The sequence below is a fragment of the Anomalospiza imberbis genome, chromosome 5 (genome assembly GCF_031753505.1).
Source record: "Anomalospiza imberbis isolate Cuckoo-Finch-1a 21T00152 chromosome 5, ASM3175350v1, whole genome shotgun sequence".
In the NCBI taxonomy this organism is placed as follows: domain Eukaryota; kingdom Metazoa; phylum Chordata; class Aves; order Passeriformes; family Viduidae; genus Anomalospiza; species Anomalospiza imberbis.
Window position 1 is genome coordinate 67,090,663 of NC_089685.1, and position 15,329 is coordinate 67,105,991.

General features: G+C 34.7%; 2 protein-coding genes across 9 annotated transcripts in view; both read left to right on the forward strand.

Annotated features, from left to right (window-relative positions):
• CCDC91 (coiled-coil domain containing 91) overlaps positions 1-15,329 on the forward strand; it is a 114,479-nt gene that overhangs the window by 75,144 nt on the left and 24,006 nt on the right. For all 8 annotated transcript variants that reach the window (XR_010999508.1, XM_068191718.1, XM_068191717.1 and 5 more), the window contains 3 exons: positions 1,416-1,508; positions 1,685-1,753; positions 3,370-3,546. Coding sequence is in view for 7 of the 8 variants with exons in the window: in XM_068191718.1 (XP_068047819.1) it covers positions 1,416-1,508; positions 1,685-1,753; positions 3,370-3,546 (339 nt within the window). In the remaining variant the exon portion in view is untranslated. The remainder of the gene's footprint in view (positions 1-1,415; positions 1,509-1,684; positions 1,754-3,369; positions 3,547-15,329) is intronic.
• DDX11 (DEAD/H-box helicase 11) overlaps positions 3,305-15,329 on the forward strand; it is a 224,842-nt gene continuing 212,817 nt past the window's right edge. The window contains exon 1 of the mRNA XM_068191706.1: positions 3,305-3,310. The gene's annotated coding sequence lies outside the window, so the exon portion shown is untranslated. The remainder of the gene's footprint in view (positions 3,311-15,329) is intronic.

Below are 15,329 nucleotides of genomic sequence, written 5' to 3' on the forward strand. Positions count from 1 at the left end.
TATTTGCATGTTTTTGTTTTCTGTTATGTCATTGTGAAATAACATATTTGTAACCTGTGCAGTTAGTCAAGTGAAGAGTCATGGAGAGCATTTAACTAATAAAATCCATTTATTGTTTCATCTTTGAGTTACTGTGAAAATGTAATTTCTGTAAGTGCCCTGACAGTTAAAGCTAATGTCTGAAAACACAAGAAAAGTAAGTTACACATCATTAAATATAAACATGATGTGAATTTTGCTACTCCTTCCACAGATGTTTTCCATTAGAATATGTCTGCCACATTCAGACCTATTTTAAGTAAATTCACAAGGAAATGCCTCTTTACATGTTTATCCTGGAAGGGCAGATAGGCATTTTACTTTATAAAGCAGTCTAAAAGTTTTCTATTCTTCAAATGAAAAAATATTTTTCAGAACATAGTATTGCAGTTTGGTAATGTATTTCTAGCTGCCATTAGAGACACTTGAAATTAAAACATAATAAAATTTGTGAAACAGAAATGGCTGTTTCTTAGATATGCTGGTGAAAGGGGGATTTGCCTGCTTAACTGTAAGTGTAAAAAATTTGTTTGTTATATACACTTATATAAAACTCTACTGTAACTTTCCTTTTGGTGATCTTGTAAAATGTTACTGCATTGATACTGTTCTTTCAGGTTATAATAAATCATCTATTAAATAACTTGTAAAAAAATGTAATGGCTTGCTAGCAATTATATAATGACAAATATGTAGCATCAGTAATTTCCAGCAATAATTTTTGGGTTTGGGAAACAGCTTAGCTCTTAGAGACAAAACCCACATCCTGCAAATTCTTTACTTGAGATGGAGAAAAAAAATGGATGTGATTTTGAACAATTCTATATCTGCATATGGAATACATGGTCATTTCAGAGTTAATTTTCTCCCTGAAAAATGTTTAGGATGACAAGAAATTGACAAAAAAGCAGAATTCTCATTTGTTCACATTTCCTGGCTTGCCAGGGTCATGATATCACAATAGTTGAAAGAAATACATTTGCCTTCTACTCTCTGTACATGCGACTGAGGTAGCGCAAGACTAATTTAAATTCTGCAACTGTTTAAATGAAATAAAATGTGGTGTTGCTTAGACCATCTTTATCAATTGTGTAAGTGTTGCTCTTCCATAGTGATTCATTTTTCAACTTCTTTCACAATACTTTTTAGACTGAAAGGAAATATTAATTATTCAGGAAACAAAATATTTCTTATTATTTGGAATTTTTCCATGACGTAAAATCACTTAAAGGAGTGCTGTGAATGTAATTTAACTGAATCTACATTTGAAGTAATTTTGTGAGTAACTGAAAAGTCTAAGTGTCTTGGATGAATTCTTTTTGTCTGTTTTACTCACTGGCCATGGTTAGCAAAATATGAATATTTTCTCCCAATAGCATCAGCGACTTCTTGACATTTTGGAAGCAGAAAAGGAAGTGTTGTCAGAAAAGATAGAAGAAGCGATGATGCAGCAGTCACAAAAGCACAAGGTACTGCTTTTGTTTACCAAAAAAATAAGAGACCAGCATAATGAAGTTTATTGGGAATGATCCTGTCACAGTTACTGACAGGAAAAGGAGCTTTCTTAAGCACTTTGACTGTTTGAAATTATTTTTAGCCACTCCTGTATTGTCTATTGCAGTTTAATTTTTCATAACATTTGCAGGAAGTGCTGGACAAGTGTTTGGATGAAGAAAGACAGAGAAGCAAGGAGGCTCTGGCAGCTGCTGCAAAGGTATCTCTCATTAATTAGTGGACATGTCATGTGGATTCTATGTGTGTCATTAGAAATGCCAAGCTCAGACACTCATTTGTTTCATAATTATATCAAGCTTTATCCCACTCTTATCTGTGCTTAGAAGAAGCTGATTCTGCTGAAGATGAACATCTCTGCTATATCCTATGCCTTGATGCAGAGATGTAGCTGCCTTCTCTTGGACAATAGCCTCTGAATTGTTTATAACAAGAAGTCACAAAATTGCAGTTCAGTTGTTGCTGTTACCTAAATATTTGTTTTTGTGGTCCTTTGACATCCTCAGATGTGAAGAGCTAGGTAGCAGGGTCAACTGATGATCTTTATAAAACAATTATGTCTTATTTAACTTTCATTGAATATGGTCATCTTCAATGTGGAGAGAACTATTATTAAAATCATATACAATCAGAGACAATTTAACAGGTTTTGAGTTATTTTATATAAGCTGATGTTTGGCTAAAAGTGACTATTCAGTTTTTAAATATGATTTCTCCAGTCTATTTCATTATGAAGTGCATTGGTGTTAGGACAATAATTTCGTAAATCTTAAGCTGGAATTAATTTCTAATACTGGTGTAGAATTCAGTACAAAATTTCAGTTGCGTGTAATTATCTGGGGGAGCTAGTGGTGTGTATTACCTGGAACAGTTCATCAGACTATATTACAATTTTCTGTATGTCTTTCTTGTGTAATATATGAACACTGGCTGAGCACCTCACTGAAAAGCATGCAGTAGTACCACAAACATTTCTTATATGGTTGATATCTACAGGAAAATGTGTTTAGAATAAAACATCCTAATTTAATTATTGTATTTTTAATATCTAGAAAATAAAGTCCCAGGGAACTGAAAGAAACAACTTTAGTTGCAAGTGTAGGTATCCGATGAATACAGTATTTTTAAGCTGAGAGATTTGTGATTAAATTTTTTAGCCCGTGTTTGCTTATTTTGATCTTCAGTTTTCCATTTTTTATTTGTAGATATTATGCAGTAGTTGTCTTGCTGGTAGATATATTAGTGTGGCTACGCATGTGTGGAGCTGTTGGCTTCAAATTCTCAGTGATTTCAGATAATGGTTGAATATCATGATTGGGGAGAAAAATAAAACAGTACTTCTTGTAGCATGGCTAAGGAGCTTTGGGAGGGAAGACACGTTTGTTTTAACAAATGTATAGTGGCTGATTTTTGTACAGAAAATGCTCAGACAGTTTTTGCACTTCAGATATTTGTACATAAGAGCAGGAATATCTCTTACATGGGAATATCAAGGGAGGAGGGAGGCCCATGATGTGCCTACTCTTGCATGGGTTTTGCTGCCCTTTTTTTTTTTTTTTTTTTTTTAATTAAGAAAACTAGTTATGAATGCCTGTGTTTTCAGTAGGTGGAATTTAAGGGCCTTCATGTAACTTCCTTTTCCTTTCTGTTAATACCTGCTTGGTAGCACTGTAAGATAAATTGAACCTCATAGTTCAGAAGTGGAAATATTCACATCCCATATCTTGTCAGCTCGTGGCCCTCATTAGAAGAAGATGATATATGAGTCATTCAGGTTGGATGTGTTGCTCATCTAATTGTACCTGGTCTGTTTCAAAGGCTGAAAAAGAAGTAGTGCAGGAAGCTGTTCTGAAAGCAGTAGAGGAGGAGAGGAGAAATATGGAGAAGATTCATGCAGAAGAAAGAAAACTGTGGGAAGCAGAACGTGATAGCCATAGAGAGAAGATTGCCCAGGCTGTTTCAGAAGCCATGCAAGAGCAAAGAAAGCAGAATCAGGTTAGTATGTTTTACCCTTCCATGCACCTGCTTTGTGTTTTTTTGGTTTTACTTTTGTATGTCTTCTGTGGTTGTGGTGGATTTTCCTATGACATCTGTCACTTAGTTGATATTTGCAACGCACAGCAAGCAGTTTATCTTCACCTAGACTGTGTGTATGGAGAGAGGCTGGCACATACAGAACAAAATTTAAAGGTACATATATTGAAATTATATAAATCATGCCTGGTTTTGTCCTCTGATTTCAAAAGGAGCCCAGGATGAGAAGCTCAGAGTGTAGCATTTATGCTGTAAACAGTTCAGATAACTTCCATACCTGTGTGAAGATGTTACATTTGTTCCTTATAGAACAGGTACAAAGTAAAGAGAGAGTTATAAAAACTGGAAACGTAAACCAGTAATGAACCAGAAATATTTCTAATCATTGGAGAGGTGCTTCTATAACAATAAATGTATGTCACTTAACACAAATTGAGAGGCACATTCCCAACTGTGCTTTTAGCATTTCTACAAATTGCAAATAAATATGTTAAAATTGCAAGTAAATTACTCTTCCAAAAGTTGCATTTTTTGGTCTGTGATGCTGGAAATCTTTGGAGGGGCAGCCTGTGAATTCACTGATTTCTTGGTGGCATATTTGAATGTCACAAATTTAAGGAGTATATATTTCATTGGTGTGTTGGAATTTGATATTGCTGCATTTTTTTTATGTGCTGCATAAGAAAAAAAATAACCCAAAACTTAAGAATTTGAAGTAAAATAAAAGTACTCTTTGCAAACAGACACCATTTCCCTTTCCAGTGTTAACCAATATTAATAACCTTATATACCTAATCAGCTACAAAAAGGAAGTTTTGATGCTCTGTCATTATCATATTCTATATTGCCTAAATTCCTAGTGTGAATAGAATGATTTTAATTTTTATATCTTCTTTACTTCTTTTAAATGTAAAGTATCAAAGGGTGAAATGTCATTTTTCAAGTCTTTCAGTGAGCCTTCAGGCAGTCAAACCTTCTTGAGAACATAAGGATAAACAGCTGAGTTCAAAGGTGAAGTCAAGCTGAGAACAATTGCTTGGGCTTTAGTTAGATCCAAATCATTCAGACTGTCCAGAATGAGAACTTGTGCCAGTGATGTAGAGAATCTGTTCCTGGAAGGGAGAGTGGTAAACTCTTCATTTACTGGAGTAAAGACAGCAATTCTATAGCTTGTGGAACATGGAGAGATTAGGAGGAAGTGGGCTACGGTAACAAAGTTTGAGAAGGATTTTGAAGGATGCTGAAGATTTTGGGTGAAGGAGTCCCGTGGCCGGGTGCTGGAGTTCAGCCAGGATTCTGTGTTTATGGGTTTGGGGGCACTGGGCGGCTTGGGTGTGGAAGAGATGTGGGCTAAGCTGGGCTAGCGACTTGAGGCAGGTTTGCCTTCACACTGCAGACTCTCTCATTGTTGATGTTGCCTTTGAACTTGTCACAAGATAGGATGACATGAGAAGTAGTTTAATATGGTTGGATACATTCTGTGATAAAGTCCTAAATCCGCTGCCATGTCTGCATTTCCCTGAGGAAGCGATTCAGGCCTCTCCAAGGGACAGGTTTTTCCACTCAAGTTTCTTTTAGATCAAGTAATTCCTAGTGTGGAAGTACCTAGTGATGTACTTGTTGTGGTGGTTAGTAGCACTGAGGTATTGGAGGCTCTTGAGATTAATTCTGTTGTAAATATCTTGCACTTTATGTACTCCTTTAGTAGTGTCATTAGTTAATTCCATTTCTTTTAGTACCAAACATCTCTAACAACTTTTATTGTAACAGGAATAATTTCTCCTATTTGGTTATAACACGATTATTTTACCTTTATGTCAGCTTCATTTTTTAAATACCTGATCTATTTTTAATTAAGGAAAAATGCAGATTTTTCTTGAGATTTCCAAAATTCTATCACATATATCTGTGGTATATATGAAGTTACACTCTTTATTCTCTAATTAATGAGTACAAATTCCCTAGGGAGGATGGACTTTCATGGAGAAATTGGCTTCTTGGAGAAATTTTCCCTTCTTCCTATGCCAAGAACTTGCATATCTCCTTTAGGCCATTGCAATTATAAGCATACACCAAGTATGCTTATAATTTTCTGTCAACAAAAGAAGTCCTGCAGAGCTGATGTGCCAAATGATAACTTGTATGTGGTGTCAGATACAGCTTGGGTTTAACAATGAAAAGCTCTTGGGCCTACAAGGCACTTAGTATGTGGGCAGTAATTTTTTCTGTGTAGAGCCTTCCACACAGAGTTGTTTCTTATTTATGTTTTGTTTTCTGTAAGATTTGTCTCATAAAAGCTATAACTGAACTTTTGACCCTCTTGTAGTTATTGTTTAGGCAATATATTAAGTCAGCTCTGTAAAGGCCAAAATGCAAAAACAGAGTCTAACATTTTAGACAGTGAAATGCAAAAAATCCTAGAAAAAAATTTTATTTTGCTGTAAATTGTTTCAAAAGGATTTGCTTTATTGATTTGAACTAAAAAAGAAATTAAGCATAGTATTCTAGGGAAGGAGTTTTCCTTCACTGATGTAGTAAATCTGCAAAATGGGAAGATCACAAAGGGTCCGTCTGGTCTTCTGCAAACAGGTGAGGCAGAATGGCTTACAGTCCAAGTGCCCACAAATAACTCTAGGAATAATTAATGGAAAAATTAAAAAACATTAAAAATTTTATTATTTTCTTCAAGATGCAAACCCATAGAGAAAAAAGGCATTTTCATCTGCATGGTGCAAGAGTTCATAAAAGACATATTATAAAAACTGTAACACCACTGTTTATCTGTAAAACATTTAGATTATGAAAGAGGGAAAATAATTTTCCGTGTAAAAGTGGAATGAATTTGTTTGCTTCTCCTTTGCCCTCTAGACCAGAGAAACATGATTAGGAGTTTTGATTCGTTGGTTTAAAAGAGTAATTTGTCATTGATTAATTTTCTTTATTAACATAAAATATGTTGGTTTTTTCCACCAGTTTTTAAACACATGCACTAGAAGTTATATGACTATATACGAGAAAGCAAATGGAAAAAAAAAACATTCAAGTATGGGTTCTTTACATTTCATTGGTTAGGCAGTTTTAGCAGAAGAACAATAATGGTTTGAAGATCATATTTGTGCTAAATTAGGCAGTGAAATTTTCCTTCATCATCTATATAATTTGTTTAAAAGAAGAAAAGATGAGTGTTTCCTTTGCAGGGATGATACAGGTATTGTCTTAGACTTTTTTGGTGGTGTTGTTGCAGAGTGGCCAGGAAGGAGACCCAGAGGGGATCCAAATCTGGAAAGTTTATGCAGATGCCTTCTACTTGTGAGATATACATGCTTGACAAAACTTTGTCTTAAAAAAAATATTTGTCCTCAATCAAATTTTTGTCAAGTCTGCAGATAAGGAAATACTACTTGCATTTGAAATTTATTATACTAATTTAACATTGCCAGAGAAAAACTGGGAGACTTAGAGACAGTTTAATAAATAAATCCTACCTAATATCAAATATTTTGTTACCAAATATGAAACAGCCAAGTAAAGATAAACTTACAGTGAAATTAGGAACTAAAACATACTGAGTTAATATTTCAACTTGATGGAGCAACTTTGACATACCACCTTCTTTGCTTTTTCTTTAAGAAATTAAAGGATTACAGTAACATGAATATTGTTTTGGGATTTTTTTGAATGAAAGCTTTTCATGAAAGCTTTGACTGTTCCAGTGACTTGGGGTCTTTATTTAGAGACATGGTATTTGTACTTAAAATCAAGGTATTATTTTTGAAGCCTTATAACTCTAAAGGGACAAATGAGATATTTTACATCACCAGGGAAATGGAAAAATGTTTTTTTAGTTCATGCTCTCGAGGTTGTGAAGTAGTAAAAGTCCAGATGACTCCCATTTTGATTGAGACTGGCAGTATCTTCTGATTTTATAATTGTGTTTTTCAGGTGCTTCATGCTTTTATAAGAGATTTTTTGTGGCTTTTTGATTATTTGTTATTTTTTTTTTAATTTATAAGAGCATTCTCAGTTTGGGGGAAGAGCAAGCTTGCATTTTAAATCAGGAAGAACAAGGTCTCCTTGAAAAGAACTAGTAGTCTTTTGATTAAAGATAATGTTCATTTGCACAGGAACCTCGTGATCCTCTTACAACACATTGAAAAGTCATCATAGATTAGGAACTCATCGATTTAACAGACTAGATGTAGCTTGGCATGTCTCCAGTATTTTCTTTTCTATTTTTTCTGCTGTCTTTTACAGTGGCATCTTCCCTGCAAGGAGAGTTTAATGTCTGGTAGTTGTCAGTGTTGAGAGTGCTGAAATTCCTCCACTAGAATTTTCTTTTTCTAGAACACCTATTTAAAAAAAAAATGGGTATCCTCTAGATAAGGAGAAAGTATAAGAGGTAGTGTGGCTGAGGCAGAAGCTTTTTACCCCAGAATCCAAAATTGCAGTGAAGCTCCTGGGGTACAGCTCTAAACTGAAAAAGCAATGGACAGTTCTCTCTATCCTTCTTTACATTTATTTTTACTCATTGAAAAAACTGAAGTCCAAAAATTCTTTGGGGATATAGGATGATGATATCCATAAAATTCTGAATAAAGGCTGCTGTATTAAATTAATAATTAGTGGGGGATGAAGAGTAGCTCCCATAGCTATAATGCACAGAGCTCTCTGCATGGCAGTTGTTATCATTTTACAGAGCCAAATACTCAGCTACACAAAGAAGGTGAAATCCATGGTGATGTGGAAGAGAATTAGCAAAAGAAACTGAAGAGAATTTATGCACCACTATTTTTGTTTTAAAATGAATTCATTAAAAGTAAAAGGAAAGCTGGCAGCTGCAGGGTGAGCCCTGGAAATTTAAGTCCATCTCATAGCTTGAAATAAATAATTCTAAGGCATTTGAAGCAAAGAATCACCTTTGTCATTTCCTGAAGCCTTAAATTTAAAATACTGTATATAATCCAGTGTAGTTTACCCTAATTCTCCAGGGAAAAAGAGCCTGAGTTCATCTCTGCCATAATCCACACAGCAGATTCATTAGAGACTCAAGTGCTCAAGTGTTCTGAAGGCTGCAAATGAAGCAAAGCAAAGCAAAGCAAAGAAAGGAAAAGAAAAGAAAAGAAAAGAAAAGAAAAGAAAAGAAAAGAAAAGAAAAGAAAAGAGAACAAAAAAACCTTTAATTTATTAAAAGAACTAACATAAACTCTGCTTCCTCTTGGACGTAAGGAAAAGCAGTAAGGCAAAATTATCTTACCAATGGGAAAGTATTTCAGGAAAACTGAGGCTGTGGTATCTCATTCAGCCAAGCCACAACTGAGATATACTGAGATATACAAAGAAAAAATTTTTGCAAGGGAAGCTAACTAAAATGCTTATGAAAGAAAAAAAGGAAAAAAATGAACTTTTCAGTGGTCTTTGCTGAGTAAATCTTTAAGAATTAAAGACAATTGAGTATGTTCTCATTTCTGAAGGTTCATGTTGTGGTGTTCTTTGCAGAGCAATAAATTTGTAATTTATGATATTAGAAAGCATTAATACAATTTTATTGGCAAACGTCTAGATAGTTGAAAAATAATTTAATATTTAAATGGTGTTTAATGAATTTCCATGGATTTATGAATATCAGCATATGCCTTTTCTTAGAAGGGATAATAAAAATGTATAGAAAACCAAAATCCTAAAATAAAAATATAGAGATCACCTAAATCCTAAAGAATGAGTGGCTTCTTACCTGCTACATTATCATAACTTTTTTGGTTCTCATCTACTTGAGAGAGTGCTTTTGCTGGTAGTTTGGCAAGCCTGAAGGAATTTGGTATTGAAATTCTCAAGGATTTCCATACCCAGTCATATGTAAGGGAATAAAAGATATATAAATGAAAACATGAAGCTGTTGCCTGTATTCTAGGGCAAACAGCCCCAGAAGGGTTTGGATCTGGCTTTTGTTTCTTTTCTACAAGTGCTAAAAGTAGGTTTTAAATTCTTGTTGAAAATTACTATTTGTCTAAGTATTTTTCCCTACTTCCCTGCATTTGAGAAGGTTATAAGGACTAAGAAGGAAAAAAGGTTTTCTAAAAAGTTATTTCCCACTCTAGCTTTCAGTTAGATTTATTACCTATTAAATGGCCCTTTCTTAGCCCTGTAATCTGTAAAAAAACAATTCACTTATTCTCATGCATCAAATAAGTAGGTATTGAAGGAATTTTTTGGTGGACAGTATAAGGGGAAAAGAGGAAATATATGGGGATTATATATCTGTCTTGTCTTTTCATTGTCCAATAAATTTGTTCTGTGCAAGATTGCCTCTTGGTTCATATCAAATTTGGAAGCCTAACTCACTTTTTCCTTCCCTTTGTGAGCTATTTCTGTATAAAATGAAAACCCTGATAAATCTCTGTAATATCTTTTTATAAATGCACCACTATCACTCAAAGGTTTCTTAGTCTTTCTTTTTTCTTTTCCCACTTCCCAAATACTTTTTGCACCCTCAAGACCAACCCTGTTGCTTGTTGCTCTGAACTGTATCATGCTTTTGTTTCAGATCTAATTGTAAATATAATTTTTTGTTTACAGCATGCATTTGGCATCATATCTGTAGGAGAGAAAATATCATATCTAAAAAGAAAGGTACAATCTTCAAACAAAGTTTAATCTTCAAAGCTCATACTTTTCCTTTATTTTTATTAATGCATTCTTTTGCTCTCCTTTATAAATGCTGCTATAATTACTGTTTCAACTTTCCAGCCCTTTATTCCATCACTCTTTCTCTGTTAAATAGTCTATAAACTGCTTTTTGCCTCTGTTTCAGGGTTTGCTGTTGTCTCTTTTTCCTCATTAATCACTCTGTTCATAGTATTTGTTACCTGAAGATCAACTTGTGCCTATATTGGCATTCCTTGCCCTTCTTCTATGATTTTTTTTACTAGGGAGGATTTTAACATCATTCAATAATAATTTAACTTCTTTGAAATTTAATTTCTTTATCCTCAAAGCTCTTTGTGTTTGTGATATACAGAGCTTTGAGGGCATTGTCAGTTAAGGGAATACAAACTATTATGTTTATCGGTCTCTCTTTGTCCACTTGTTTTTTTTTCATCTTTTACAAGGGTTGCAGAGTCCTGTGGAGGAGTCAGAATTTCAAATATTCCCTTTATTCTGTTTCTGAAGTACTTAGCAAAATAGCATATTTTTAATGTAATTTCAGAAATAACTTTTTACGACCCCATAGGATTTTGATTGGGTGGGTCAGTGCTAGTCTTTGGAAGACAAATTGTTTTTTCAGTATCAGGCTTGGACTGTTGTAACATTGTTCTTTATGTTCAGTATTTTGTGAACTCATACAAGAAGTTGTTGGGGTTTTTTCCTCTATATCCCAATTCCTAACTAAATAGTCTATTGGTAATATGGTATCACACAATGTGCTGGAGAAGAACTTGCTCTTCAGAGGACCTCTTCTCCTATTCCTCTTGCCTTTATGGTTTAGCTCTCAGTGGGAGTGCGTGTTTACATTTGTCTCTAGAAGGCAGCAAACCATTCTTTTCAGCTTTACTTTCTTCTTGGTTTTCCATGATCTTGCAGAAACATTAGTGTGGCCAGTGTTTGTAGAGACACATTAAAAGAAAATTCTGTGTAACCTTGAATGTGTGAGGAAGGACACAGCTCAGTAGTGCCGAGTGGAAAGAGATCCCTGCCATTAGATGAGTTTATTTTTAATATGTTTGCAATGTCTGGAAAAGGAATAGTTCACAGCATACAGACCTTAACCATGTCTGAGTTCAGAAGTAGATTGTAGTAGTTTGTAACCACAGACATTATAATTTGATGGTTACTATTTTCTGAAAAACCACTAACATTGCAGTCTGTGGTTGCATTTCATAGATAAAGTTTAGTGCTGCCACCTGATCCTTGTGTAGAAACAAAAGAATTTTCCTATAAAATTGCAAAGCAACATATGGCCTGTTTTATTTTTTAAATACTGTCTGAAGTTCTCTGGTGTTTCGAGTACACTGCTTTTTCTTTCTTTGTACAGATTTATATGTTGTGATTGTGTGGTTGTCATTTCTAATACATGGTTGACTGTGATTTGTCAATTGAGTATTTGAATATCTGTATTTTATTTTTGATTAGGTGTTCTTAATCTTCTAACTGGTGTCATGTCAAGCACGTGTATAGAGAGAGTCATGTAACTAAGCTAACTTTGTGACTATAATTTGGTACTCCAGCCACTGATCAAATATGTAAAAAAATAAAGGGGGGGAGAGAGTAGAAGTGCGCCTCAAGTGCCATTTTGTGCAGTGTTCTTCCTTACCTTCTTACAGGAAAAGGGTTTTTTTCATTTTCTTGAGTCTATTAAAATGGCACTAAGAGGCTCAAGTAACACTCTACCCTTTCTAGTTAAAGATGAAATAAGGTCCAATCTTCACCTTTGCAACAAAAATCTAAGTTAGGATAGAATCTAAAGGTAGATATAGCATTAGAGGAAAGAGCAAACAGATGAAGGAAAAGTAGACACATGCTGAGAGAATGTACCTGCAGCTAAGGCTTTCTTCAACAGTAATAGGTAATATTTAAATACCTTTATCTTAGTTGATAGTTTACTCTAATGACAGAATTAGAGCAAAGATAGGCAGTGACTGAGTATCTAGAGGAGAGCACTTAGTGGAAGGTCATATAGAAGAAGTGAAGAGTCTAGTCACAGAAGGAAAAACTAATATCAATAATTAAGATCAAACGTATATGACTGAGTTGACTAGCGAACCATTGTGCAGTGTTTGAAGATTTCTGAACTGAGTGAAAGGGATAAAAGAATTTTCTTTCCATTTATTGATATCACAGCAAAGCTGTCTTTTAATAGTCTCGAGTGTCATTGTTTCACAGGACTCTGCCCATTTTGAACTGCAGGTATGGAACAGTGCAAACCATGTCAGCCAGTTCAAAAGCATTGTCAGAGGTTGTAGGACCAGTTTTTTAAGACATAACCCGTGAAGAAAGCTGTGTGTTTTATGGAACTGTTTAATTTCTCCTGAATCCAGTCACCAGAGTAACATTTCAGCTCAGATGAGAAACAGATATTCAGATCTCAGAGAAGCGGATCCATATGATTCATCCTGTAAATAATCACAGAAAAACCCCAACAAATTAAAAATGTTGTGGACAGTTGCCAGCAGTCTGGTAAATCCAAACGTTGGGATGGAGCCCACTAAAGCAGGAGTCTTTTTGTGCAGTCACATGAGATTGTCCTATTTGGTGGCTACAGGATCTGTTTGGTGACAGTGTTGAGATGATTTTCAGGTGGTAACAGGAGGTGATCAGTGTCTGAAACAGAGAATTTCTTATAAATTGGGAAGATACATCAGCACTTAATTTGGTTAACTAAAATGTGGTAGATGAATCATAAAATCACCTAGGTTGGAAAAGACCCTTAAGATCATTGAGTCCCTCTGTTAACCTCACACTGCCAAGTCCACCACAAACTCATGTCCCCAAGTGCCACACCTACACATTTTTTAAATACTTCCAGGGATGGTGATTTAACCACAGCCCTGGGGACTTGTGCCAATACCAACGGAAATGAAAAAGAATTCTTTCCAATTTTACTTTTCCTGTTTTAATGTCAGTACCCAATTCCATAAGGGTATTGCTAGACATTTTTGTTTTCTTGCATTTTATTCATAGACTTGTAGAATTTAATTGTGTTTTTATTTGGACTTTATAGTCCAAATACTTATTTAGACTTATTGTGTAGTGTTTCAAGTATTGTATCAAGGATACTTAACATACTTCAATTGACTTTAAGTATTTTATGGGTGTAAAATTTTCTAGATATTTAGATATAGCAGTTTATCAGTACTGTAATTTGCTTTGAAGAGTTTAATGAGATAGATTATGGGATTTTTTTCCATTCTAACACAAGACAGTATTTTGGGTCCTTTTGACAAATTAAACTGGCATGAGAATGTAATTATAAGAGCAGCATATCTCTGTAATATGTAATTTTCTACTACTTTTTCTGTTAATCTTGCCAGAGTTCTGTAGTGAAAGAAACTCTTTTCTGGGGATTTTTCTTTGGTAAACTGAATTAAAATAGAAAAAAATCATAATCACTTTTCACAACTATGATTTTCATGTGTACTGCATTCCAGAACAGTGGGGACTACATAGTTACACATTTTAAATTTGGGGTTTTTGACTTTTTCTGCTGTAAAAATAGCAAAGGTGTAGTTTTGCAGAAACTATTCTGTTTTGGGAATAGAGCAAACAACTTAAGGTAAGAATAACTTCCACTGAAGGGACTTTTTAAAAAAAAAATTAGTTTGATCCAATTTGGTGGATTATTCATTTTGTACACTAATAGCATATTGTAAAATGCCACACTTAAATATACAGATGAATTATGCAACTTCATAAATATCTTCTATTAGAACTCCACCTGTCCTCCAGCCAACCTTCCCCACTCCCCCAAATCCAAGTTGTAAATACATATCACAAAATGTCTGTATTGCTCTGCAGTCAAGTAAACCTGTAAACAAATCTGTAGGTAATGCAGTGTTATGTCTAACCAGTGAAGAGTAATAAGTAATAATACGATAAGTAATAGTATTTACCTTTGATTTTCTAAGAGTTTTGATTTTAAAATAAAAAAAAAAATCATAAATCATATGTGTGAATATATACACTAGAAGTCATGTTGTGTTCCTGTTTGAACCACTGAGGTTTTTTCCATTTCCTGCTTAATTCTTCAGGGGCACCACTAGTGTTTCTGTTGCTTCCAATTTGGAATGTCTCAAAAAAAGGCATAGGAATTGCCAATTTCTCCTTGATTTCTGAGGCACTCTGCATCTTCCTCTTGATCTCCCTGAAAAATCATTTAAGATCATGTGATTATTTTACTGGGTGCTTTTTTTGCTTTCTGAAAATGTTACATTTTCAGGATTTATAGGAATCTGAGTCTTGTCATTTTGTTCTCCTGAATCTTGGAAACCGAACACTTGGATTAATAATGTCATTACTTATTCATTGAGTGGCTTTGGGAAGCTGGGACTTCAGTTTTGGGACAGTGACTTTAGCCCAGCAATTTGTTTCCTTGACCAAATACTGCAGGTGATAGGGATGTTTTAAGAAGTGGTTCCTGGCTTTCTCTACTGTAATGCATTTGATGTATGGTAATGCTAATTTAGGGGGGTATCTTTTGCTGCTTTTTACTGCTGTGTACAGAATCTCCCTAGCAATTCCCAAAGTTTGGAAGCAAATTAACAATTTTGACAAGTTTTTGTATAAGTTTACACGAAGCTTTGACAATTTGTATCACATGTTAGAAACCGACTTTGGTGTTGTGGAAATGGCTCAAAACTGCATCAGGGGAGGTTCAGACTGGACATTGTGAAGCTCTTCTTTAGAAGAGGGTGGTCAGACACTTGGGAGAGGCTTCCAGAAAGCTGGTCATGCCCTAAGACTGTCAGTGTTTCAGAGGCTTTTGGAGAATCCCTTAATAATTTAATTCTTGGGCAGCCCTGAAGGGCTCAGGCAGCAGGAGCAGACTATCTTGTAGGTCTCTTCCAACTGAAGTGGTTTGGCCTGATAACAGCAACTGGTAAATCCCTGCCATCTCTGCTCCTGATGGAAGGTAAAACCTGAATTGCTTTATTATTTTCTGCTCTCAGGGAACATTGTATTTCTATTAACATAACTATAAAGTGATTATTTCTCTCTTTTTTTCTCTCCCTTATTTACTGTTTAGTACTGAA